This window comes from Schistosoma haematobium, chromosome 3 (assembly GCF_000699445.3).
Source record: "Schistosoma haematobium chromosome 3, whole genome shotgun sequence".
Classification (NCBI taxonomy): Eukaryota; Metazoa; Platyhelminthes; class Trematoda; order Strigeidida; family Schistosomatidae; genus Schistosoma; species Schistosoma haematobium.
The window spans coordinates 33,306,489-33,334,045 of record NC_067198.1 but is presented as its reverse complement, the minus strand read 5'-3'; the positions used below and the strand labels follow the sequence as shown (position 1 = coordinate 33,334,045).

The 27,557-nt window shown below is 38.4% G+C and overlaps 1 protein-coding gene across 3 annotated transcripts in view; it reads left to right on the top strand.

Annotated features, from left to right (window-relative positions):
• The first annotated feature begins 767 nt into the window (after window positions 1-767).
• RNMTL1B (rRNA methyltransferase 3B, mitochondrial) overlaps window positions 768-27,557 on the top strand; it is a 46,756-nt gene continuing 19,966 nt past the window's right edge. The window contains exons 1-9 of one of the 3 annotated variants that reach the window (XM_051213668.1): window positions 768-846; window positions 4,718-4,773; window positions 4,809-5,048; window positions 5,084-5,349; window positions 7,366-7,527; window positions 14,670-14,881; window positions 16,389-18,503; window positions 24,793-24,878; window positions 24,917-24,992. In XM_051213668.1, the coding sequence (XP_051069665.1) occupies window positions 18,261-18,503; window positions 24,793-24,878; window positions 24,917-24,992 (405 nt within the window). In that variant the 5' untranslated portion in view covers window positions 768-846; window positions 4,718-4,773; window positions 4,809-5,048; ... (2 more) ...; window positions 14,670-14,881; window positions 16,389-18,260. Of the gene's footprint in view, window positions 847-4,717; window positions 5,049-5,083; window positions 5,350-7,365; window positions 7,528-14,669; window positions 14,882-16,388; window positions 18,504-24,792; window positions 24,879-24,916; window positions 24,993-27,557 lie in introns of those variants that run through there. The other 2 variants (XM_051213667.1, XM_051213669.1) reach the window with 2 other exon arrangements.

The window sequence follows — 27,557 nt, the reverse complement described above, 5'->3', positions numbered from 1 at the left end:
AGGATACTAACTCAAATGAGAGTGTTCAGCGTGTGGGAACAAAACTAGTGAAGGGTCTTTTTAAACTTCCCTACGATGAGCGTTTAGAACGCCAAAAAACCTTTTCTCCCATGTCGTATCGTAGGGCGTGAGGTGACCCTATACTGGCATTTCGTATCTTTAATTATGATTTGAGTGTTAATATGTCTTGTCTTTTCTCTCTTTCAGCACTAGTAGTCTTTGGGGTCATAGCAAGAAGGTTCACAAAGCGCAATCTAATAAAGTGGGGTCCCGGTTTTCTCATAGAGAAGTCAATGACCGTGAAGATGGCACGGGAATCCAGTGTTTGACAACGCTTGTACCAGTAACACCTTCTAATATAACTCGTACCCACCAAGAGAAATCAAAAGACAGAATCGAGGAGATCAGAAAATGTATTTGACGATTCCCAATCTATCAGAATTGTCTGATCTAGTCTGGCTGGCGATTGCAGTAGATGTTGAGCACGGCGTTCCCACACGTGATCTGGTGCGGATGCATGACCGAGCACCTTCAGCTAGGTGAGTCCATTAAAACTAATCTGGTCGGCATCCAATGTCGAAAACTTACAGAGCTATTTATTTTGGGGATTTATTTACCGCTACAACAGGAACGCCATTCTCGAACAAGTGGTATCAGCCCCATCAGCGAATATTTTCAAGGAGAGGCTGGACCCTCACTAGAAGGTAATCTGTCGGGAATAGCACAGGTTCACCAACTTACTATCCTTATAATCGAAGACTTAAGATAGAGGTCTCAGGAATTGTTCAAGGTCGCCGCGCTCTTATAAAAACCTGGGCTCCCGTCACAAGATTTTCTTAATTTGAGGTTTGTGTTAGTTCTGATTGTTGTCAACTGGTTTCATTATTAAATGTTAGTGCTTCATGTGCGGTTTTTGGGTCGTCGATTCACCTTTTCTTTTGTTCTCTTTACTATTCCGTCTTATACTACTGCATGTACAGTAGCATATGCTACCTTAGTATATAAAGTATCTCCCTGCTAGGCATGAACTCTACACCAGCCGTAGCGCATTCGCAACTTCTTTTTTCGATCGCCAGAGTTTCTTCATGTTTCATTATCGCAACTTGTTATTCACTGCTCTCACTATTGGTTGTAAGGATATTCTACGTGCTTACTGAGTCGTTGGTTCATTCATCGTACGAGACCTACTACACACGTAGTAGGGTATGTGGAAGCTTAATGAGTAACTTTTATAAACCTGCATATAATTCATTAACAAAATGCATGAACTCGTTGTACATATTTAGTTATTTACATGTTCATTTTAAGCGAATGGTTGTGTGGGATGTTAGAATGAGACGGGTATGTCATTACTTGATAATACAGCTGACATACCTGTGGTTTTTATACAGACCAAACAGTGTTTTTCGACCTAAGGGATGTTAAGCAAACAGCCACAGTTGTTTTTCTTTACCTGACAGTAATGTGGCGAAGTCTTCCCGTATCTAGTTGATACATTTCGTTGCAAGACCATTACTATGCATATGTACCATGATGATTAGTACGAATTTATTGTGCTTCCTTGTGCTACGTATATCTTTTCATTCCTGGGGTTAATAAAATGGGAAGAAAATATTACATCCCTTTAAATAAAATCACTCTTAATGTACCATAAGATACTTGGCGAGACTCTAATTTAGCGACGACCTTTGAACGAATCTTAAATGACCTTGACAATTATTAGCTAATCAGAAGACAGTTAGTATAAAGTGAGAATATATTGTAAGTAAGTAATGAATTACAGTGGATATTCTTCTTTTACATGATTTAAAAACTTGTTGAGGTTTGATAAAGGCTCAGAAGTTCTGAATTCATAATGCATATTGTATAGAAACTCGTCCATAGGGTTAGGGTTTGGGGTTAAGGGTTAGGTTAAGGTTAGGGTTTAGGGCTAAGGTTAGGGTTTTGGGTTAGATTAGGGTTAGGTTATGTTAGGGTTTAGGGCTAAGGTTAGGGTTTGGGGTTAGATTAGGGTTAGGTTAAGGTTAGATTAGGGTTATGGTTAGGGTTAGGTTTAGATTAGGGTTAAGGTTAGGGTTTAGGGTTAGGTTAAGGTTAGGGTTAGGTTGAGGTTAGGGTGCTAACATGCGATCGGTTTACATCGAATTTTAAAGAAGAGGTGTCTATTGACAGGCTACAACCCTAACCACTAACCCTATGGACGAGTTTCTATACAATATGCATTATGAATTCAGAACTTCTGAGCCTTTATCAAACCTCAACAAGTTTTTAAATCATGTAAAAGAAGAATATCCACTGTAATTCATTACTTTCTTGTAATATATTTTTACTTTATACTGTCCTCTGATTGGCTAATAATTGAAATTGCTCAAACGCTTCTCATTGGCTCGTCCCTAAATTAGAGTTTCGCCGTCCCATCTGTTTTAACCTCTCATTAATCACCTCCTCTCTAAAATCCGCTGTGAACCGACCGTATGTTAGCGTCGCGTGTTGAACTTGGCTCCGTGACCTTGAAATTGCTCAAACGCTTCTGATTGGCTCGTCGCTAAATTAGAGTCTCGCCAGATACTTCTAAGTGTTCACTATCCCCATTCAGTGTAACCTGAGAGTAATTGTAAGGACTGTTAGTCAAATTTATACCTGAAATTATACTATGAACGCTGACCTTATGATAACTTCTTTTTTTTAATCGCTTCCGTGCTTCGGTTTGGGCACCCGGGCAGTATTACAGCCCTCACACATATCGAATCAGTTTCAGTTTCAGTTTGGGAAGGACAGGAGGCTCGATGGCCTATGTTAGTCCTGGCAATGGTGGTCTCTCAGTTGATCCAACTTTCTTTTGAAAGAGTCGACGGATGGAGCCTCAACGACGTGCTGAGGTAGTGAATTCCACTCGTTGATGATTCGATGGGAAAGTCGATAGTCAGCTGACAAGTAATTTGTTCTCGGCTTATGAACTTTTTTGGAGTGTCCTCGTAAATTCTCTGTTTTGGAAGACAAGAAAAATGAGGGCATGTTAGGTGCAAATTTATCACTAAGCAATTTGTAGACTGTAATCAAGTCCCCTCTAGTTCTGCGATATGACAACGGGAAAAGGTTCAGCTTGGCCAGTCGAGATTCATACGGAAGCTTCGCTATTGCGGGAACCAGCTTAGTCGCCGTTCTTTGAACCTGCGTGGTCACTTTTACCTAAGGGTGGCATATGGTGGAGGTTCGCAACATCATCCTCATAGTGAGTCAGTATAAGATCTAATAAGGATGATTCAGTGTCCGGGTCGTACCTAGTCGCTTCTTTCACATGTTGCACTAGGGCACATGTGATAACCGCATCAACTAGTTCCTGCTCGAAGGAATTTTCTGACGATTCAGTTCGCAGATTTTCCCAGTCTACCATAGGTGCATTAAAGTCCCCTAGGATTAGACATCGACCACTTTGGGACCAAGTATTGAGACTGCTTAACAGGATCTCATTTGCCTCACAGCTTGGACTGCGATAGACCAAACCAATCAGCAGCTCTTGTCCCTTGCATTTTAAGCGAAGACTAACTAATTCACACGTCCCACTCTCATGGGATACACTATCGATAATGGTAAATGGGATAGCATTCCTAATGAATAGAGCTACTCCCCCTCCTTTGCGCTTTTGTGTTTTGCGATTTGTGTGGCGCATATGTATTTGGTGCCTCCTTGTACCAATATCTATGTGTCAAAATAAATAAATAAGACTTTAGATAGTGATAAGCTGTATGAAAATTTCTAGGCTTCATTAATCATGTATCTAAGACTTTCAGTTAATGGTTTGTGGCTATATGAAGTGAATACTATCCAGTCGCGGCATTGTGCATCCACTTTTTTTCTTTTGTTGCATGTATGTATACCACATATCTAGTTGTAACTTCTCTTCTGATTCCTTAGTACAGTTAGTATCATTGCCACTATTCTTGTTAATTTTGTTTACGTGTTAGTTTTCCCTCGGTTGTGTGTCAAGCTTCAAAACGACAATGATCAGTTACTGACTACATCTTATTAAATTTAAGTGAGACTATAATTTACGTACGAACTAATCAGATATAAGATAAATTCAGTCATCCATTTGGCTAAATATCGTTTTGGCATTTTAGCTGTCGTCAGTTCGTGATGAAAACCCTGAATTAAGTCCCTAACCATCAACTGTAAATCATAATTCTAATTCCTCACACTAGTTTATAACCCTCATTTAGTCCCAGTTAGTAGGTATACACTATCAAGGTCACTCTGTTGTCTCTCAAAGGTTGCCCATAAACTAGTCTCACCAAATTTACTGTTCTTAAATTTTATTTGGGTACGGATGCACGTCAAGATGAATGGTAATTCATGGCTAACAATAGTCTTTGTATGTGTTAATAACTTGAGTTAACGGTATCAGCAGTGATAGTAAAACCAACCAAATACATATTTTGTATATGGTAAGTGAAATCAAGGACCTAAAAGTATAAGATCATATTAAATCTCGTAGCCCTTAGGAAGACAAGTACTAGGTATATCTGGGCCAAGGTCACCAGTTTACTAATATACTATCTAATGTCTTTAACCACTAATTACGCTTATTACGCGAACCTCGGTCGGACAGCAAGTATTGGAACTAAATACAAAGTTCCTAATGTCCTTCTATTCATTGCATACTTTAAGCGTTTTCGTCGGTGAGGTAGCTAACAGATATTTCATTGTTTTTATTTAGTTCTATAGGCTGTTGCAGTTAATCTCATCTTTTTCATTGATATCGACTTACACAAAGTGAGATCACCTCTTACACCTTCAAGTAGTTACAGCAAACCTTTGATGAAAAGCGTTTATAATTTGTTTTCACGCTCAAGTATATATTGCGTCCGGGGTCTATCTAATAGCTTTCTTTATGGAGATGAAATACTAGTTTCTAATAAAGCCTTAGAGGTCAAAAAACATAGAAAGCGTCAAGTTAACATTAATACTCATTGTGCAGAAAATGTGCCGGTTTGTAATACAAAGAAAAATTTTTATCCTGAGTTAAATGAAAATGATTTGAAAATCAGGTAAAAGTAAAACAATTGTTTATTTATCTCTTTAGAGAGGTAATACTTCAAAGTAAGGTATCACTATCACATGATGGTTCTGGAAAAAATGAATCTTGTAAATATCCTACAATTATTCTAGAAGGAAGCAAACTAATATCAGATGCACTTGCAACAGGGGCGAAAGCCACATCTTTGTTCTTTTCTTCACAGGATGCTCTGCAAAAAGTCGGTGATTTAAGCAACGTATTAAGTATCTACTATGTTAATCATCGAGTTATGGATCAAATCTCGTCACTTCAATCTCCTCCCGGAGTAATAGGTAAATTTGTTTTTGGTGTATAATCACACTTTTATCTTTCATATTGCGAATTTAATGCAGATCTACTAGAGAAATATCTATATCTTTGAAGACTAACATAATGTTTAGTTGATATGGGTCCTATGATTTCTCATTTCATGTTCTAAAGAATAGTTTGTTCAGTTTTTCTGAGATTTCGTGAATAGACTGCACAAAAGTAAACCAGATCACTTATTGTTAAAGTGTAGAATTTATGTTGCAGTGTGCTTAGGACTTCCACATTGGTTTATGTTTCTATGTATGGTTTTACCATTGAATAGTGACTGGGAAATGCAAGTTGACATGTTTGGTTGACCTATTATGATACTTGTGTAAGTTCGGTGGTTGTCTACTAGATGTGGAACACATAGTTATTCTAAGGACGATTCTATTGATACACTTTATCAGTCAATAGAATTCTGAACCAAATAAAATGTTGATTTAGAACACAAATATCTGAATCTGTTATATCACTGACAGGGCACTCTGCCTTTTCAATCAGTGATATCAATAAAGAACAAACATTTACATTTTGAACATCAAGTGTCAATTATTTCAAATGTATGACATATTGTTTAGAAGGCTACATTGAAGGTAATATAAAAGTATTTAGAGTCGTAAAAGGTATAAGTCCTTCACGTAACCCCCTGGTTATTGATAAGTTGATCTTCGTTCTAGAGCTTGTAAGCCGCCCCAAGTTGATTATACTCAAGTTTCCGCAACTGGCTTATATAAAAATATCGATTCATTGGTATTGAAGTAACCCTCTCATTTATTTACAATACTGAAATAGTTTGGTACGAGAGAACACAAAGATGAGATGTCTTGTAGAAGTAAAAAAAGAAAGTCATCCATTGAAAATGATGAAAAATAGTACAAGATAAAATTTTAATGAACATATAACTATGATAATTCCTATCTAGTTAAAAGGTAAATCTTTTTGAAGAGTGGAATAGTATTCTGCTGCAAGTTTACCATCAGCTTCTGTTTTGATCTATGTTTGATAACATCTCAAACCTCTTAGAAGCTGGATCTCTAACACTTTCAAGGTTTTTTGACGAGCTGACATGTGCTAAGCCAGAAAAACTGTCATCTCATTACTTTTATAACGCTAGGTTTTCACATCTACACGAATGGGACGTTAATTTGCCTTACACGAATATCTACACTAGATTTCTTCCCAGTGTCTATACTACAGGACTTCAACACAGCTCAGACCAAGAATACGTGATTAACCTGACTAGAACTTCAATATATTTCCACACTAAAAACCGACAACAATCCGTCAACAATCATAATAATAATAAAGGTAAGATAATATATAACTCGTCTAGTACTTGTCAGATTATCTACTAGTCTGACTAAGCAAACAACCAATCTTTATCATTCTCGCCCACACATCAATTACTTAGTTCATTGTCACAAGTTAACCATTTCTCTCAGTCGCTCCCGGTGTTGGAAACGACGTTTGGTATAATTACCACTCAGATAACGCACATGAAGTATCTCCAAATCACCAAGGATACTGTTTTAAGGCGTCATAATTGGTCGAATGACGTGCTCCGTTAGTCCCGAACACTCCGTGTTCGACTTCAGAAATTTTCCGCAAGTAACGATTGTATGGAACCGTCGTCGAACACTACCCTGGACAGCATAGGTTTCGTAAAAGTGGGATGAATAGTGACCTAGTTTAGCATAATTTCTAAAGTTTTCCCAAATTAATTTAATCTCAACTACCACAGTGCTATCAGCACAGACTGTTATGAATCAAGGTCTAATGGTGTGAATAAATAAACGAAATTCCAGATACGTAAGTTTCTACCATTTTAGATGGTTCTCTGCTACAAGTAAGTGTAAATATAGTTTTCTGTCAATTTCGATTGATTAGATTTCTCTTTTTAATCTCTCAGTAGATTGTTTGCCTGTCATTTGGGGAGTTTTTAAACTTAAATTTGTCTACAAATTATGATGCAAAGTATTTATCTCTTCTTGTTTCAGCCCTTTTTGAATTACCACAACAAGACTGCTTCAAGGAAAAAAATGCGAAGTTTCACTTACCTGTTACTCTTATACTTGACCGAATTAACGATCCTGGAAATATGGGCAGTTTGATCCGTTCTGGTGCATGTTTTGGTTTGGATTCTATTTTGGTGACTAAAGGTACTCATTACATTTAGTAGATTTTCGTTTGTATTTTACAGCACTCGGTATTCTTTTTGACGTGGTTTGCACTTTTCATCTAGTGATAAGCATTTTATTAGTTTTCAACCCTGAAGAAATTATATTTGCTTGGCTTGTTTCGTCTTTTGATCTGAGGTTAGTTATGATAATTCGTATGGTGTTCAGTATCTTTAATTTTTCGAACATGCTAATTCAGAATAAACTTTCATTCGCTCCATACAAACATTTATCTGTTGGTCCAACACATCACTCTTATAAAGGTTTTAAATTAAATTTAACGAGTTCTATTAACAAAATAATTGCACAACTTAAGGGTGCTCAATCATATTAACAGATTTCCTTTGAAGGATAATGTAGAGATTGTCGTCGAAGTCCCTTTTTTAAGACCAATATATTGTGAAACTATGACCTATTCAATGTTTAAGCATTTACCCAACGATCTCTCAGTATTTTTGCTATTCTTAAATATTTCTCATACTTAATCATCCTAATTCATTTCTTAAAATGAGGTAAATAAAAGTATAAACAGATGTTTTGTCTTGAGAATTTTGTGCTGGGAATTCTATATTGTACGAAAATATAATATTAAGTAAAGCCATTAATGGTACTACTACTACTACTACTACTACTACTACTACTACTAATAATAATAATAATAATAATAATAATAATAATAATAACAATAAGTAAGAGCTCGGAATTAAATAAGACAAGTTAGAAATATAATCGTGATATTGATATTGTCAGTGATAAAAGTAGTAAAAAGATGAGGTGAATTATTCACAATCTAATAAATAGTTGCATGAGGTATGAACGTTTATTATATATTATAGGTTGAACAGATTGGCATATTAACACCACAGTGACTAATTTCAAGTATTATGATTTGAATTCAGCAATCTTGAAGTAATATGTTTTCCTCCGATCTATCCCTCACTTTTAAAACAGAAAGTTATGTTATCAACTCAAATGTCTCAGCTTTCTTCCTGTTTTTCTACAACTTTTCGTGTAGCTTAGACAATACCTGATGACTAATGTCGATGTACGTTCGTATTTATCAGTGAGCCTATTCGATGGTTGGAAGAAAGTTAGGGGCGGCCAGACCAAAACATGGCACAAGTCCATGAAGTCACTCACAAGTGGACTAAGTCATGTTGGTAGGTGTAGACTACCTGGTTGGGGACCGCGAGATGATAGCAACCGATGGTTAGAGATCTTAAATGACATGGCTCAAAATCATTTGCAATAGCGCAGGTGCATCCACTCTCTGTGTTCTCCCAAATTCTAATCTTCTGAATTCTTTATGTCCCTTTTTTTTTCCTCATCCCAAATTTATTTCACTGGATTATACTCTTTAAGTAACATCTCCAAACCCTAATCTTCCCGATTACTGCTTATACTCTTATTACCTCTACCACTTTGGGATTTGAATTGACAACTGCATCTCTGTACTAATGTGATATGGTAACTCGAACTGATGTACGTACGTACAAAGTTCTACGTTGTTACTGACTGACTGACTATTCGATGGATTAAAATGTATCTTAGACAGTACTTGATAACTAATGTCGATGTGCGTTCATATTTATCAGTGAGCCAATTTGGTGGATGAAAATTTTTAAACTAGGTTTATAGATGTCCTATTAGTCTCAGTTTCTTTTCCACCCCATGAATAATTGCAACCATTATTTTGCGATATAATTAAATATAAATAAAAAGTGATTTGTGGTTAACCGATAGTCATTGATACGCTACTTGATGAAGTTACATGACCAATATATACGCAGGGGCTCTGATATCGAAATTCTTATAGACCAATGCACAATTGCGTCATGTCTTACGTTGATGATGACTGACGTGTTAGTTAACTAGGATTTCAGTATCCTTATCTTGCCTTCCACTGCTACTTATTGGTCTTTGTATTTTCTCTACACAAATGTTAAAAACTACATTTAGTTCATAGTACCTCTCCTACACTTAAGTTTGTTTACGTCTAGGTACGGCCGAGAGTGGGGAGAGTCCGCTCTCCCTCTCGAAATACTCTCACACGGCCGCGCGTATACAGCCTCTGCCAGGGAAGTCCTACTCACTGCCTTCTCGTGGCGGGGGTGTTGTTTACGAAAATGAGAGGACGAAAAGCGAATGTCCGGCGCTTTAACCGGATCACAAATCAATGGTGCACATGGGCTCCAGTATCCTGCGGGAACAAATGGCGTATGAACCAATCGTTGGTCACCGGCTACCATGGGACTGCATCTCCTTACGATGCTCCATTGCCTTGTGGGTTAGACCTTTAGGTCAAAGGCTCGGGGAGTGGCCCCCTAAGATAACCACCTGCTTCGGTTCGGGCACCCGGGCAGTATCACAGTCCACACACAAATGATGAACTCTCTATGTCTATGGAAATTACTTTTCTCGCTTCGAAAAACAAGCAATTGATTCAAATTATTATCATTACAATTATTGTCATTATTAATACTATTATTATTATTACTACTACTATTATTGTCATTATTATTATTATTATTGTTATTATTATTATTATTATTATTATTATTATTATTATTATTATTATTATTATTATTATTGTCCACATTATTCACCCTCTTTTATACTTATACAGCGTCTCGTCTTTGGTGGAAATTCGACTGTATCTAGACGTTCTCGAGTCACTGTCCGGTTGAAAATTGTATGTTACCACCGAATACGAGGACTGAAGCAGTTTTTCTGAAACCACGTGCACCATTCAAACTGGCTGCCTTCAACGTTCGCACATTTATGCAGGTCGGACAACAGATAGGGCTAGTTATGTCTTTGGAAAGTCTTAATATTGATGTTTGTTGTCTATCCGAGACCCGTATTCAAGACTGGCGAAGTACTACAAATTCGATCTCCATCTGTCGCTTCAAAAGGCTTGTTTTACGTGCGCTTATCCGGGGACCCTGTGGCATCTTCGTCTAGTCTTGCTGGCGTTGGTGTCGCACTAAGCACTAGAGCTGAGGCAGCACTAGTCGATTGGATCCCCATTAACAGTCGGTTATGTGCTGTTAGATTAGAAAGTTCCATCAAAGTGAGAAGAAATCGGCGTGAGAAACAATGTATTTTCGTCATCTCCGCCTATGCTCCGACAGATTGCAGCCCGGATGCAATCAAGGATGAGTTTTACCACCAGTTATCTGTTCTTCTCCAGAAAGTGCGTTCGACAGATATTGTGGTACTAGCCGGAGACTTGAATGCTCAGGTCGGGCGTCTAGGCACAGAAGAGAGTCGTTTAGGTGGCCGATGGGGACTCGTTGGTCGCAGGTCAGATAACGGGGACCGTCTACTGCAACTGAGCACAGACCACAACCTGTTTCTGGCTAGCACTAACTTTCGGCACAGTCATCGCCGATGTGCCACCTGACGTCCTCCCTCTGCATCTCAAGCCTGGACTCAGGTTGATCACATCGCGATCAGCTACCGCTGGCGTGGTTGTGTACAAGACTGCCGCTCCTTTTGGAGTACCTATCTGAACTCTGACCATGCTTTGGTCTGCGCCAATCTTACCTTACTTTTCAGTGGACAACGAAGTGACCGCCATAAACGGATTGATATTAGCAAGCTGGTTGCAACTTCTGTTGCAAGTAAGTATCGAACCGAGCTAGCCTCTAGGCTAGCTACCACTCCACCGAAAAGTATAGATGAGCATTGGTTGCAATTGCATGACGCCATGAAAATGGCGGGTACAGTCAGTTGTGGGTTCGCGAAACGTCCCGCCTATAAGCACTGGGTTTCTTCAGGTTCCTTACAACTCATTGAAGCCCGTCGGTCTACTCCGGGTGACCGTGAGTTCGAACATAAACGAAGGATGTTACGTAAGGAAATTGGGCAAAACTTGCGTTTATTTATTTATTTGAACACATGAATATTGGTACAAGAGAGCGCCAATATATATGCGCCACACAAAACAATGAGAATTCGAAGAGAAATAGAAAAAAAAAGAGAACAATAACGAAGAGATTGGTGTAAGGCAGTGTGGTAGTAATGAGGGAACACAAAGGCACAATCAGAAGAAATCTTTCAGGTAAGGGAGACACAACCACTTTTTATGAAGAAAGTAAAAGAAGATTATAACAGGATCGCCACTGGCTTCTATTCGGAGCCATATCTGATAACGTCTCTAGCCACTGTGTATCACCATCTCTCAGACCCCAACCAGGGAGTCGTGAAGGACCGACAGAAGCCAGTCCTTTGCAGCTTTCTTTCATGCCACGACACCATGTCATGCACTGACCACCTCTCCGCTTCTTCCAACCAGTCCCAGAGTCGGCAAATAATGCACGACGTGTAATTCTCTGGGACGACATTCGTAGAACATGTCCAAGCCACCGAAGTCGGTGTTTCAAGATGGTGATACCAATTGAATTATCATCTCTGTGCCCGAACACACGATGCCGAACCTCTGCATTACTGACATGGTGTTGCCACTGAATGTCAGCAATCCTTCGGAAACAGCGATGATCGAACACACTCATTCGGTGGCAAAGCGGCACTCGACGGGGAAGCCTGGTGGTCGAAGCGTGCTAATGAGCTGGAAGCAGCAGCTCCATCTGGTAACTACCGGAAGCTCTTCCAACTCATCCGAGCCACTGGCAGCAAGAAGTCTGGTGTGAGTGAAACAATCTGCGAGGATGATGGGATGCCGATCACTAACATCCATCGACGTCTTGGACGATGGGCAGAATTTTTCAAAGGGCAGTTCAACTGGCCTGCTGCTCCGGCAACATCGGTCAGACTGTCCTGCCCTCCATGGCCGGTGACGACTGATCCACCAAACGAGGAGGAAGTCCGCAAGGAACTCCAACTCTTGAAGCGTTGCAAATCACCTGGCCCAGATGACTTATCTCCGGCTCTTTTTAATGATGGTGGTGACTTTTTGTCTAAGGAATTGACGACGTTGTTTACAAAGGTTTGGGAACTAGAGAGTGTACCAACGTCATGGAATGAGTCGATAGTTGTCCCTATCTTTAAAAAGGGTTCACGTCGTTGCTGTAACAACTATCGGGGGATAAGTCTACTTCCGATTGCGTCCAAGCTATTGGCTTCCGTCATTCTTCGTAGGTTGTTCAAAACCCGAGAAAGATTGACTCGCGAGGAGCAGGCTGGGTTTCGTTCTGGTCGAGGATGTATTGATCATATATTCACCCTCCGCCAAATGTTAGAACACCGCCATACTTATCAAAGGCCAACAATCGTAGTGTTTCTTGACATCAGGGCTGCCTTCGATTCGTTGGACAGGGCTGTTCTCTGGGATTGTCTATTGAAGAAGGGTGTGCCTGAGAAGTTTATTAACATCCTAAAAGCCCTATATACAAACACCTCAGGCAGAGTGAGGGGATACAACCACCTTTCTCCATTGTTCCATTCGAGCAGTGGGGTTAGGCAGAGTTGCCCAATCTCACCATTCCTCTTCAACTTTGCCATCGATGACATTCTGGAAACAGCTCTGATGAATGTAAGTAATGGTGGTGTGGATCTGTTGCCTGGAGAAAGACTTCTCGACCTTGAGTATGCGGACGATATTGTCTTACTGTGCGATAATGCCCAAGGCATGCGATCCGCACTTAATCAGTTGGCAATCAGTGTCCGTAGGTATGGTATGTGCTTTGCACCTTCGAAGTGCAAAGTACTTCTACAAGACTGGCAGGATTCCAATCCTGTACTCACCCTGGATGGTGAGCAGATAGACGTAGTCGAGAAGTTCGTGTATCTGGGTAGCTGAATAAGTGCTGGTGGGGGTGTGAGTGATGAGATCAATGCACGAATAGTGAAAGCCAGAGCGGCTTATGCCAATCTGGGCCACCTTTGGCGCCTTCGTGATGTTAGTCTGGCTGTAAAAGGTCGGATCTACAACGCGTCGGTGAGAGCAGTTTTGCTCTATGCTTGTGAAACCTGGCCTCTCCGAGTTGAGGACGTTCGACGACTCTCTGTGTTCGATCATCTCTGTTTCCGAAGGATTGCTGACATTCAGTGGCAACACCATGTCAGTAATGCAGAGGTTCGGCATCGTGTGTTCGGGCACAGAGATGATAATTCAATTGGTATCACCATCTTGAAACACCGACTTCGGTGGCTTGGACATGTTCTACGAATGTCGTCCCAGAGAATTACACGTCGTGCATTATTTGCCGACTCTGGGACTGGTTGGAAGAAGCGGAGAGGTGGTCAGTGCATGACATGGTGTCGTGGCATGAAAGAAAGCTGCAAAGGACTGGCTTCTGTCGGTCCTTCACGACTCCCTGGTTGGGGTCTGAGAGATGGTGATACACAGTGGCTAGAGACGTTATCAGATATGGCTCCGAATAGAAGCCAGTGGCGATCCTGTTATAATCTTCTTTTACTTTCTTCATAAAAAGTGGTTGTGTCTCCCTTACCTGAAAGATTTCTTCTGATTGTGCCTTTGTGTTCCCTCATTACTACCACACTGCCTTACACCAATCTCTTCGTTATTGTTCTCTTTTTTTTTCTATTTCTCTTCGAATTCTCATTGTTTTGTGTGGCGCATATATATTGGCGCTCTCTTGTACCAATATTCATGTGTTCAAATAAATAAATAAGGTTTTTCAAGCCGTTTAATTAACTCATTTAACAGTTATTCTAACAGTAACAATTTGTCTATATCTTTGTTTTATTATTTTACCAACTCTGTACGGACATGTGTGCTTGTTCACATGTTGTAGCATATGCATATGTCCCTCTCTTTAGCTAAGACGTTAGTTGCTTAAATCGTTCGTTGAATTGTTCGCTTTCCCACATATATAACACTCGAATCTCATTAATCGGTTCGACTCGTTCGACTCTTAATTTGTCTCTGAGTCCTCTCGCGCGCATTAGCTTTTCTGCTCGAATTCACTTATGGTGCTTGTGGCTTAGTGATCTGTGCTGTTCGATAATAAACTATGGAAAACGCGTCATGTTGTCCTCTGAATTAATACACCGTTGGGATTTATTTAATAACAATTATCAGGGTAATTGATATACGAAGTCAAACGAATTATCTCTAAGTTAATCCATTAGAAAATTAAGGATATCATTATTCATCGTATTCAACAGTTTGATAACGTTTAGTCTTTTCGCTTCAGGTAGTGTTGATATTTGGAATACAAAAGTGATACGGGCAGGAATGTCTGGTCATTTCCGCATACCTGTCTATCAAGGACTAAGCTGGACCGATATTAGTCGATACTTTGGAATACGTGATGGTTCGTCCTCTCATATTAAAGTCTTTGTAGCCGACCCTGAACCACTCTTGACTGATAAATTAATCGAATCAGCATGGAAAAAAGACCAAACTGTGAGTTAACCTCTATCCATTACTAACTATTTCTTGTTCACATTTTCGAATCTTGTAAGTTGGGCTGCGTACAAGTGAGTATATACATAAATACCCACCAGTATATATATATATATATATATATATATATATATATATATATATATATATATATATGTAAAATCATATTAACCCCAGTTGGCAAATCGTTAAGTCAAAATCTTTCACGCAGCTACCCGAAGTGGTAGTTGAAACACTGACCGTCCAACAACTAAAGGAGAATGTTTGAGCCTTGATCAACCTAGCTGTGATTTGAGTAGACAGGTGTAGTATCACTAGACTATTAAACTACAACTGAAATCTGAGCCCATGAACCTGTGCTTTTTTACTGTATGAATTATTAATTATTGCAACCGCTCATGGCGATCGCACTCGTTCACTAACACTTGTAGCCACGTTACATAGTAAATATTATTGTTGAAATTGTAAAAACTGGGTAAATATCAGTTTCTAAGTTTAAGATATCGCGAGGCGAATTCTCTTTTATGTGGTTATAGTTTTGTAGTAATTCCTGTATTGCTATTTCAACTTTAGTGAGGCTCTGTGATCCATCTATCTTTTTTGTCCTTTGTATTGACTGCTGAAGTTTCTATGATGTCTTCAACTTTGATGCTTATTACTAGATAAGCCTTTCACATTAAGAATTATGTATACTAGGAACACCAGTTCATACAGTAATTTCCTTCTCCTCCAATCATAATCTTTGTGGTTAATAATTTTTACTGCCAATGAGAGTACTACCTCTACAACTTTAGTATTCACATTGATAATTTCATCTTTGTTGTGGTGTGGCAACTTGAACTGATGCAGATATATACTAGGTTTTGAGTCGCTTATCACTAACTGACAAATCCAAATTTGTTAACATTACAGCCAAAAATACTGTCATGAATCTGTTCAAATGTTAATCAAGCTCATGGAAAACTAATTTGGCTAGTCTTTTGATCAAGACGTACAATGTGATCGATAAATTAAGAGATTTAATTATGATTTTGAACAGTTCATGGTCTAACTTAATTTCTAAAATTAAGTTTCTACATATAGCTTGTGGATATAGATACTGCTATTGGATTAGCAAAAAAACAGAACTGAACCGGTCACATTCATATATATTCCTTTAAAACATTCGTCCACTCAAATCTGTACACAATTTAGCGTTTTGTAATAACTCACTATTGTATTATATCTTTTGAGTTATTTAGTTTTCGAGTTTCTATTATTTCTATCACATTCTTTTATTGTAGGTAGGAAAGAGTTCATAAGTTAATTTAAGCACTCATAATCCTTTAGAGTATTTTCAACATAGTGGTCTTCATCTGAAGTGTAATCATTTTTGTGTAATATTGTTTTAATTTTTATCTAAAAATTCTGCCTTTCCTTTAGTAGTTAACAGTGTTTAATATTTAGTTCTATAATTCCTATTATTCAGATATATTTTTTCTGTAATCATGGTTCTTTTTATTTCTAGAACCATCGGTCACAATATATTAATGAGTGCAAAATATCAGTCGAGTGTGAAGCTATTGATTTTCTTACTCCTGAGTCAACAGATTCCGCATATCGCTTACCTGTACAAACTATCCCACATTTTGCAGTAAACTATATTCCTTCCGAATATAACTCTGCGGAACATGATTGTCGTTTAGCCGTTGTTATTGGATCTGAAATTCATGGTGTTTCTCCGGAAGCTTTTCATTTAGTTCATCTTACCGGTGGTTCTCGACTTGTTATCCCATCTGCAGATAGAATAAACAGCTTGAATGTTTTATCAGCTGCTTCAGTTTTGCTAGGAGAAATACAACGTCAATTTTTGTGTTTTTAATGGAATGTATTTTTTTACGAATAAACAAATTTTTATCCAGAAATTTTTTTCCCCTTTTTTGCCTGTATGCAAACCTTAAGTGTTTGTTTTATTATCTGATGTGATAAACCTATTGGGATTCTTTTTTCGTAGTCCATTGGGGTTAATTAGACTGTCCATTTACCCGCAATACTATGTATAGACTTACTTTTTGTCTTGTTGTTGAATATAGTATTGTGAAAGGTTTAGTATACAGTAGATCTGTTTCTTCTCAACCATGTCCCCTTAACTGAATTTAATGGCATTACAGTAGGTTTCAGTACCGAAATTAGGACTAGAAAAACCAAATAAGCGCTAAATTAATAGTTACAATAAACATTTAGGCAATGATTATTAGCGGTCAGTAGAGCTCATATGAATTTATTACACCACACGCTTGAAATGTAACACAAACTATAAACTAATGAATCTAACTTATTTGATTTTGTTAATATATGCAACTCAATAACGAAGTAGAAGTCTATGTACTTGGCTCTGTGCCACTGCTTTCTGTAAGTTAATAATCTTACCCAGTTGCTCAGATCGAAGTAAGTGGAACTTTGTGTAAATCAGTAACCTAGTGGTTGAAAATCGACTACCATTACCCATCAAAACACTACTGCTAAACATAGTTGAATATTGCTTTTCTGTTTTGTAAAGCTTCACCCGAGTATTTCGTTAATTTAATTTATGTATACCCAATAAAATATTACTATTCGGCTAGTACCCTATGATACATGTTTGTTTGAAATATGAATTTCACTTAGTTTATTTTCAGGAAGATTTTCGTTTATTCAGTCTACTTATTTTCTTATGGTTTGAAGTTTGTGATATTTTGTTCACCTTCAACAACGTAAATATTTATAGGAATCAAACCGTTAGGAACTCACCTTCCATATCAAATACAAGAGAAATGAAATGGTCTCAAAATTATGAAGCCATTATACACTATCAATTTCGAGATATGAATTTCTTTAATTCTTTCAGTAAATCTTCCTTAAACATGCATCTTATCCTGACAATATGCATTCATTATCGCTATTTTTGTAGAAAAAGTACCGTTTTCACATAAGACTAGTGAGTATAATTTCCCCTACAGCACACAGCTATTGTCAATAACCATATGATACGTTTCAAAAATCGTACAGCTTTTCCCGATTTTTAGTCACATTGTTGCTCTATTGAGAACCACTGATTTTGAAGTGCTATAATTTAAAATAGTATTTCTAAATTAAATAAGTAACTAATTTGGTGTTATATGTTTGAATCCCTACCCTATCAACCGACGTTCAACCAATAATCTGTTAAAATTATTGCACCTTTTGACATAGTCCATCAATTTCCAGATGATTACTGAAATACATCGTTTTTTATTATTAGTTGTCTTGGTGGACTCGAATATGATGATTGATTGAACAATATTCATTAATGTAAAAAAGATTTTGTGATAATCTGTTTTATATATGTGGTTTATATAATTTTGTAGAAATTTGAGGAGCAATGGAAAGTAATGCCGAAACTGATAAACTTTCACCAGTAAATACATCTACACTTACATGTGACTGTATGAACAATTCAAAAACTGATATATCTAACGAAAATAATGGCTTTGAGTGTAAAACAGATGGTGTATCTACTTGCTCAAATCCAAACTGTCCATTCTCTTATCTTAGACGGAATACTTTCACTTCAGAGGCATTCAAAATACAACTGAAGAACATTTCTCGTCATGCAGGTTTCTCTGTAAGAGTTGTCTCATAATTAATTTAATCAAATTGTTATAATTTTAAGCCTTCTATTTTAGCCAAAACCTTACAAATAAAAATTAATTGTTGCCTGACTCACTGGAATAATAAAGTGTAATCCAGAACAACAAAGATGAGTCATTTCACAGATTGAAATCATGAGTCAGTTGAAGCTAGACCACCATTGAAAACCTGGAAGCACTGGACGGCCGTTTCGTCCTAGTATGGGACTCCTCAGCAGTGCGCATCCACGATCCCGCACCACGCGGGGCTCGAACCCAGGACCTACTGGCTTCGCGCGCGAGCACTTAACCATTAGACCACTGAGCCGGCATCCAACGGTGTTAATGTCTAACTTCAATCAATCCACGAAGTTGCGCCACCGTACACCATTGTCTTCAGTGAGTTCCTATCTCACAACAGACCTGGTTGAACTCCACTGGTAACGGCTTCTCACTAGAACTTCGGGAGTTTTTCCTGAAGTCAGTCACTAGTGAGCAGTTGATTATTATTATCAGAATGGGTTTTGTGGATCGTGGATGCGCACTGCTGAGGAGTCCCATACTAGGACGAAACGGCCGTCCAGTGCTTCCAGGTTTTCAATGGTGGTCTAGCTTCAACTGACTCATGATTTCAATCTGTGAAATTTCTAAAATCTCCACAAAACCCATTCTGATAAAGATGAGTCAGTTATAAACTTTCGGATTAATTTTCTTGAACTACATTCCTTTGTCAGTTTCTTTAATGGCCTATTTCACTAAATATTTTTGGGTTATAAATCAAGATAATAAAGTTAAATCCCTAAAAAGGAAGTTTAAGTTAGGGTCTAAAGCCACTCAATTATCCTGTCTGTTGTTCTCGAAGTTGGGCGTCTGCAGAATCTTTCATCCGGTTCAGCAACACTCTGTTGGAGACGTTTCCTGGTACCGATGGTAGTGTGATGCCTCTGCAGCTGAGTTCTCATATTTGCTCAGATCTTTTTTCTTTGGTATCTTGATGAAGTGTCCTTCTTTCCAGTCTGTCTGAACTTGTTCTCCCTCCTAAATCTTTCATAATAGAACGTGGAGTATGTTTTCAGTGACTTTTGTGTCTGACTTCAGATCTTCGGCTGGTATATTGTCACGTTCTGCTGCTTTCCCATTGTTGATTTGTCTGATGGTCATTCTGATTTCTTCGATCGTTGGAGTGACATTTATGGGAAGGTCTGTAGGTGCTGCTTCAATATCCGGTGGATTAAATGAATATGACCTATTCAAGGGTTTCTCGAAATCTTCTACCCATCTGCTCCTCTGTTCTTGAATGTCGGTGATTGACTTTCGTTCTTTGTCCTTGACTGGTTTCTCCGGTTTACTATATTTCCATGCCAGTTTCTTCGTTGTGTCATATAGTTGTTTGATATTTCCTTCTCTTGCAGCTTTCTCCGCTGTCGTTACTAGGCCTTCCACGTATTTCTACGGATTCTTGAGGCGATTGAGCTGCTGAACACATAGAAAGATGCCCTCAGACAAACAACCAGTAGGAGATGAGCAGCTGCCAGATCTCAAGGATGCAATGACGTCTTCATGAGTACAGCTTGAGATCTGAATGAAATCATCAAGATGGACCACCACAGTTTAGCGGGTGACAAATAAATATAGGCATGGTTACAAGTGAAAGATGCAAGCAAAGAAAATGCAAATTACAGCAAACTCTAAAGTATGTGAGTTGACAGTTTCAACTACAGAACCCCATACTGATCCCCATATCAACAAAAAATAGAATATTCATGAGCAAAGCCTGGACGTTGTAGGTGATTCGATCAGCAATCAATATAAGGTCAATGATTGACTGACAGTAACATCTAGGGAATGAAGAAAAAAAGCGAGACCTGCACGTTTCCTGCCAAATAGGACTGCGAAGATGCAAAGAGATTAGGAACCAAAAGTCTCAATGCTTTTCAAAATACTTCGCAGAGGGGTTTGTTTTTTCTTGTGATTTAAGAGAGTCTTCAGAAAAAGAATCATAGGTTTAGTTTGATCACGATCTAAGCCACATTTAGTCCTCAATAAACCAGCTACTGCCCAAAACAGTATTAGGAGTTAGCATTAATATTGCTTCACAGAATAGGACAAAAAGTAGACTCTGAAAGTACTCAAGCAAGTCGCCTCGTAAAAGAACCTTGTACTTAGGGGTTTTCACGTTGTAAAAGTTCGCAGTAAAGCCATGCCCAAACCACTCTGGGTGGTACGGGATATCATTTCACGTAATTAAAGATATGCTATACAAATGCTTGCAACCTGCCCAATAAAATGACGGAGCTCAGAACCGCGGTGGACACAGAAAATCCTAATGCCATTTCCATAAGAAACGTGATTAACTCCAGAAGCTCATGGTGGTGAAATCCAACTGTTTGGTCCCTTTGTTGGGTTTACAGACTAAACTGTAGAGGTGGTGGGGTTATCATGAACATAATAAGCACATTAACCATATGAGCTATCGAGAGTCACACGACTCAGAAACATGTGAGCTGGCGCAGTGCCATCTGAAATGCAAAGGGTAAGACATTTTATTAGTTGTAGTACATCGCAGTCCGGAATGTGTAGTGGATGACTTCCTCCTAAATAAACTTATTCTGGTCAAACATGTGTAAAAACCTTATGGTAGGTGACCTTAATGCACACTGCAAATTGGGAAAACTTAAAAGTAGGGTTATCACAACCATCATCTGATTACAAATTGTTAGAAACCACAATTTCTCCGGCTTTATCTCAACACACACGAGATCTCACCAGATATGACTATCAAAGCTCCTCGTCTGTCTTGAATTTAGTCTTCACCCACGGTGATGATGTCATTCAAATGACGATCCTCCCACCTATAGGGAGAAGTGATCTTGCGGTCATATTATTCAAGTTCACGGTTAATATAGTCTGTCAAGCAGTTGTGCTGGTCAGTCCTAATATATGGAAAGCAGACATCAAGGTGATTAACTCAGCAGCCTCGACTGAAAACGGGGAAATAGACTCCGGCGAATCAGTAGGGGAGGCCTGGACTCACAGCAGTTATACAGTCAAATAACTCAACCATTTATACCCTGGACAGTCCCAAAGAAGGAAAAGCACGGCCATCTCTGGATGAACCGAGATACTTAATATTTACTAAGACGAAAAAATGTTGGAACATCACCATCAGCTTTGACACAACGAATATGATGGAACGCAAAAGTTCCGTTTGAAGTAAGTATATAAGCTCAATCTGGGCAGCTCCGGGGAAATACGAATAGCGGTTGACACAGTTTGTAATCAAGCAGCCGAAGAGACTTTTCTCGTACATAAATTACAGAACGGGAACGCACTATTGGATTCTCAACCTATTTACGGGAGTGCATCAAATGAAAGAGGAACTCCAGCACAAAGCAGAGGCCATGGCGGACTATTTCTGGATAGTCTTCACTCAAGAGCCTCCTCTAAGCGTAGGACTAAACCCAAATACACTATGTCAGTTGACCAAGGTGAGTTACTTATCGACTGGAAGGATTCAATCGTCGCTCCGATTCATAAGGTAGGATCAAGACAAACTTCATCAAACTACAGATCTGTCAGCCTCATTTAGTGTCGTAGAATAATCAAAAAGGCCATAATGACAGTCATTGAAACTGTTAGCGGGACATAGACTGGATTAAATCATGCTCAATGCACGCTCGCGTTGGTGCACGCTGATTGGCTAATTCTTATGCAACCAGCGCTAGCCGATACCTGGAGAATACTCTAGAAATCTCCTCATGTAAAAACTATGAATATACTAACGTTTTTCCTGTTGTGCTTCTTACTTCCATCTAACCTTGTTATTTAGAATATAATCTATTTCCTGTTCAACCGTGTTCTAATTTGGGGACTTGTCGAGTAAATTGGTGTCCGAGAATACTAAGAAATAGGAATAGCTGGGTTATAACGTAAGAGAGGATTATAACAGAAACCAACAACTTGTTTAGCAGCGAACAACATGGTTTCAGGAAAGGATTATCTTGCGCAATAAACCTCCTTGTAGCAAGAGAGAAATGGTCAGTTTCCAAATAATGGAGAATCGGCGGATGTTGTCGCCGTAGACTTCGGGAAAGTATTCGATAAGGTGCTGAATAACAGACTCCTTTTAAAACTGAAAAATCCAGGAATCGCCAGACGTCTTCTAAATTGAGTCAAGGATATCATAGTGAGTGGTAGAAAATGAGAGTAAACTCAAAATGCTTCCCCTGAAAACCAGTACTTAGTGGAGTACCTCAAGTCTCTGTCCTAGATCCTTTACTTTTTATACTGTATGTAAATGAACTCCCAAGTGTAGTTGAGTCTCCGATGCTACTTTACGCTGATGATATAACATTTGGGCGAGAAATAATGGGAAATGTAGATGGATGTGCACTTCAGGAGGACTTAGATGTCCTGATTATCTGGTTTAAAAAATGACTGATGCCCATCAACGAGGCCAAGTGTGTCTACATGTACATTGGGGATACATAGGTAAATAGGTACAGTATAATGGGAGAGTCAGTACCTGTAGTCCGGTCTCACAATAATCTTAGGGTAACAATAAGCCATGATCTTAAGACCAAGGCCCACTTCATCGTGGTCGCAGTTAAGGAGTTTACAACCAAGTTGTATACTAATATGTTCACTGCAGTATTCACAACCGTATTAAGATCCAAACTTATAAACTGCTTTCAGGCTTCAATCCCTTGTTTTTTAAAGGTGACTCAGCTATCGTGGAAAAAGTACAGAGAGGAGGTACCCACGCAATTCCAGAACTTTGGGGTTAGCCATACACAGAGCGGCTTGAAAAGCTTGACCTCTTTACTCTGTCCTACGGTAGATCAAGAGTTGATCTGATTTTGATGTATTGAATACTAAGAAATGATTTTGGACCTGATGTATCCTCTTTTTCTTCCTACCATATCAGGAAAACTTAGAGGAAATAGCAGGTCAGTACAAAGGCTAAGAATGCGCAAAATATTCGTGGGATACAGGTTTTTAGACTGAGCCATCAATTCTTGGAACTTGTTGCCCAATGCTGTGGTGTCTGCCCCTTCGATTCAAGAGACGACTAGACACTCTCAGAAGCTTACTAGAGAAGTACTAACACAGGCAGTATGCCTTCTGGACTCAACAATTCTGAATCTAAATATTCTAGATCATCTTGTATTTATCAGGACTGTTTTCGTCCCATGTTCACTTTTATCTTTGCATTAAGCATGTTCTTAGTAGTGGTTATACCTTCATCTAACTCTTTTGAGTTTGGTCTTCTGCCTTGCGATTTTTCAACTTCATAAATGTATTGAAATCAAGTGAACAGTGCTAATGTTGATTGTAGAATACCAGTCCCTCTAGATGGTTAACGTAGGAATAATGTGACTAAAAAATAATGACAGTCAGGCCACAACATTAGATCGTTCAGTGACGTCATATCGACGTGTAGACTTTCTTTGAATGCTCAAAATAGCGGTAAACACAGGTTTTGAGACTTCAAGTGATATGTATTAATATCAATCACAGTGACACAGAAGTATTCTTTCTGCATTCTCCTATGATTCTTTAATGCCAGATTTTTTCTCACCTCTTCTCAATTTCGTTAGCCCTTTTCTAATACTATAAGTATAACTATTATTCCAACTTTCTTTTCCTCTTCTCAATTTTTTTTAGTGATTGTGTTAATATTAAGTGTGTCAAGTTGAATAGATCCACATTTATACCTTATCCCGTATACTTCTATCTGTCTGATATAGTGTAAATAATTGAAACAATTTTGACCTACCTCATCTTGTAAAATTTCCCGACATTAAACTAACTCCTGCATTTTTATGAGTAAAGCTTTTTGAATTTTCCCGTTGTTGATGTTATGGACTGAATTTCTATGTATTTTTTGGGACGTATGCGTCCTGAGAGAACTGCCGTGGTACTGTCATTAAGTCACATGTTTTTCAGTTAGGTTTGATAGTGACTAGCAATGGACACTAGGTCCTGCGTTTCGTTCCGTTAGGCGTTCGCTAGGCGGATGTACCTTAATACCAATGTTAACATTCATATCGGGACTGAAACCCAGTGATTTTCGCTTCGAATACGCGAACCGTTGTCAACTGGGCTCTTGAGTTCATATAGCCACTAACTTGTTAAACGCAGATGAATTTAACATTCTAAAGCTTTTTGAATCTTCTCATTATTGATGTTAAGTACTAGATTTTGACTAGTCTACTTTGCGTACTTTATTTTATAACAGTAAGGTGTACAATCTCAATCTTTTTTCTTATTTTTCATTTGAAGGTAATGAAGAAGATGTTGCAGTCATTAAATGTAAAATTTTGCAAGATAAAGTTTCCAAAATGCGGTTTAGCATTTCTTTCATTTGAGTAATTTGTGTAAAATATTTCATAGAATCGATTTTCAGATCTGCCGCTGATCGTGATTTTGCTATCTCTGTTTTGGATGGACACATTTGGAAAGGTTCGAAAATAGAAGCTAAGGTTAGTTCTTGGTTCTCAATCTGGCGTATTACCATTATTCTCAAATTTTCCCAGTTATTATAAAAGTTATCATCGAAGATGTGAATCACTCGTGATACTAATAGATATCATGGCTGTTAAACGAATTGATGACTATCGTTGCTCATTCTTTTTTTGGATAATGTATTGGTATTTCAGACGATAGGTAATGGGTTGCAGTCCCACATTACAAACATCAACGCTAGGATGTAGGTGTGTTTAGCTGACGAGCACGGGGTAAGACGAAATACACTTCCTAAATTCGATTGCTAGCCGCCATCTAGAAGTATTCTTTCCCTACATACTCCGCCAATGTAAACGTTATTTGGATTACTCAACTTGACTGAACTTTCGTGTGTATACTGAAGGCAAAAAGGAAGTGGTACTGTACATATGTTTTAATTGCCTAAGATGATTTAGACAAAGTCAGATTTTCAACTTTACCATTTCTGTGTTCAGATATGGTACTCCGGTGTTTTGAAGAAGAATCACATCACGAAACAAGCAATCTCAAAGTGAGCTGGTATAAGGGTGGCGTCGACCTAACCACACTCAGTGTTTCGACCGTTCAGTAGAGGAGTAGATATATATCAGAACAAGAGTTTATAGACGTAAAGATATAAGGACAGAATTATATATATTGCGACATAAGCATTTACTTATGCGTGATAAATCAGATACTCGCCTACTCACCTTGATTAAACTCAAGTCACTTTAACTGGACAATTTGAGCCTACCGTAATAATGGTTAAGGATGACCTGCATCGTGATAATTCACGTTAGAGATGAAGATTTCTTTATCATATCAATTGCTTAATGTTGTTTGAACAAAATGCAAACAATGAAGTATGATATGAAGAGCTGTGGTGAATGCTACAAGAACACAATTTCGGCAGAAGGACTTAAAAACGTTCTGATTCCTCCTATATACAAGAATTGACTCACCAACTACAAGAGGAGTCGGTGAACGATCCTGGGAAGTGATTATGAGCTTTAAAATGGGACATAGATGTTGCAGCTCCCACCATGTAGCAGTTTTCAAATGAAGAGCTCTGCTACCACTTATACAATAGAAATAAAGAGCAACTCCTGACAGGAAGGTCACCAAAAAGCTTTGACGAAGTCAAAAAAAACCTTCATCAAAGTAGAACATTCCGCCAAATCAGCACCAGTTTAGTCCTCTCTGGGCAGAATTTTTGTCACGACCAGCTGTACACCACACATAATAACAGATGGATTACCTGCAGATCAAAAAAGGTTCTTCGAACTTTTTTGGTTCTCGAATGTTTCTTGTAAGGGTCTCAGGCTGAATGTGGATGACTATAAGGAGATTCTGAGGATCGACGCCGAGCCTTAGTTAAACAGATTGACTTCTAGAAGATCATATGTCTTCCAATAAGATTCCAAAATCAGTCACACCTCCAGATGCTCGACTGTAAATTTTCAGGTCTTCTCCATTCCTGACCTTTGATTCTCCAATTCCACTGATTTCAACCCTGTGGATTGTTGTGCTTTGAACGTCGTTGGGAAAGACACCAACTATACTTTGAGTAATGCAAATTTTAATAATATAAACATAGATCCATCTGATCTACAAAATCAAGGTATTTGAAGCTGCTTATGTATGCTGTAAAACTGAACGCCCCGGATTCAGGAGCCGAACTCGAGTGTGTGATAGGTGTTCAGGGTGATTGCTTTGAGTGACCATGTCTCGATCATTTTAGTAGTTGTGACACTAGTGCTTTTTCAAATAAATTTATATCTCACTGAGGTATCTTTCTTTCTCTTAAAAGAAAACTACAGTTTTTCCTGAAGGTTCCTTGAAATGACTCATATAATTATCAGCCATGAATTATATTCATTTAAGTCTTACTGTAAAGTAGGGTCATAAATTAATCACAGATAAAGATATTCTTTTTGATAAATTTCAGCCATCATCATACAACATAGCAATCAAAAACTTTGTCGGTATTATCTGCATCAAAACATTTGTTATTCGGAGTCGTTTTTATAAGTAGACCTATAATTATGTGTAACTGACATTTTATCTTTGCAATAAAGCACTTAATTTTTGGAGGTTACAAACTAGTAGTTCTCAAGGTTGGATATGGGTTTCTAGGTAGAAATGGTAAATTGGCTTTCAAGGCTCTAGATGTCCATCGATTGATGTCGTCTGGAATATGTTATCCAGGCATCACCTACTCTGACGCACAATTTGGGTAGTATTCGATCAGGTTAGATGAGGACTGCGGATACACAAGTGAATATTTGTTATCGGTTCATGAAGTTTACTGACTACCGGTCTAAGCCATGTGGAGAGATCAAAGCGTCTTGGATTCGAGCCATAGAGATAATCTTAATCTATGGTTAGAGTCCATAAGTGCCATGTTTCTCAAACTATATTGTCTTTTTCGTTTCACGCCAATATGTGGAAATTGTAATGATAAATAAGGCATTACTACAACTATTGCATGCTGTCCGGTTGACCTACAATACTTGCGAATTCGGGGACTGTTGAGATATTTTAGTACAAACGATTTTACTAGG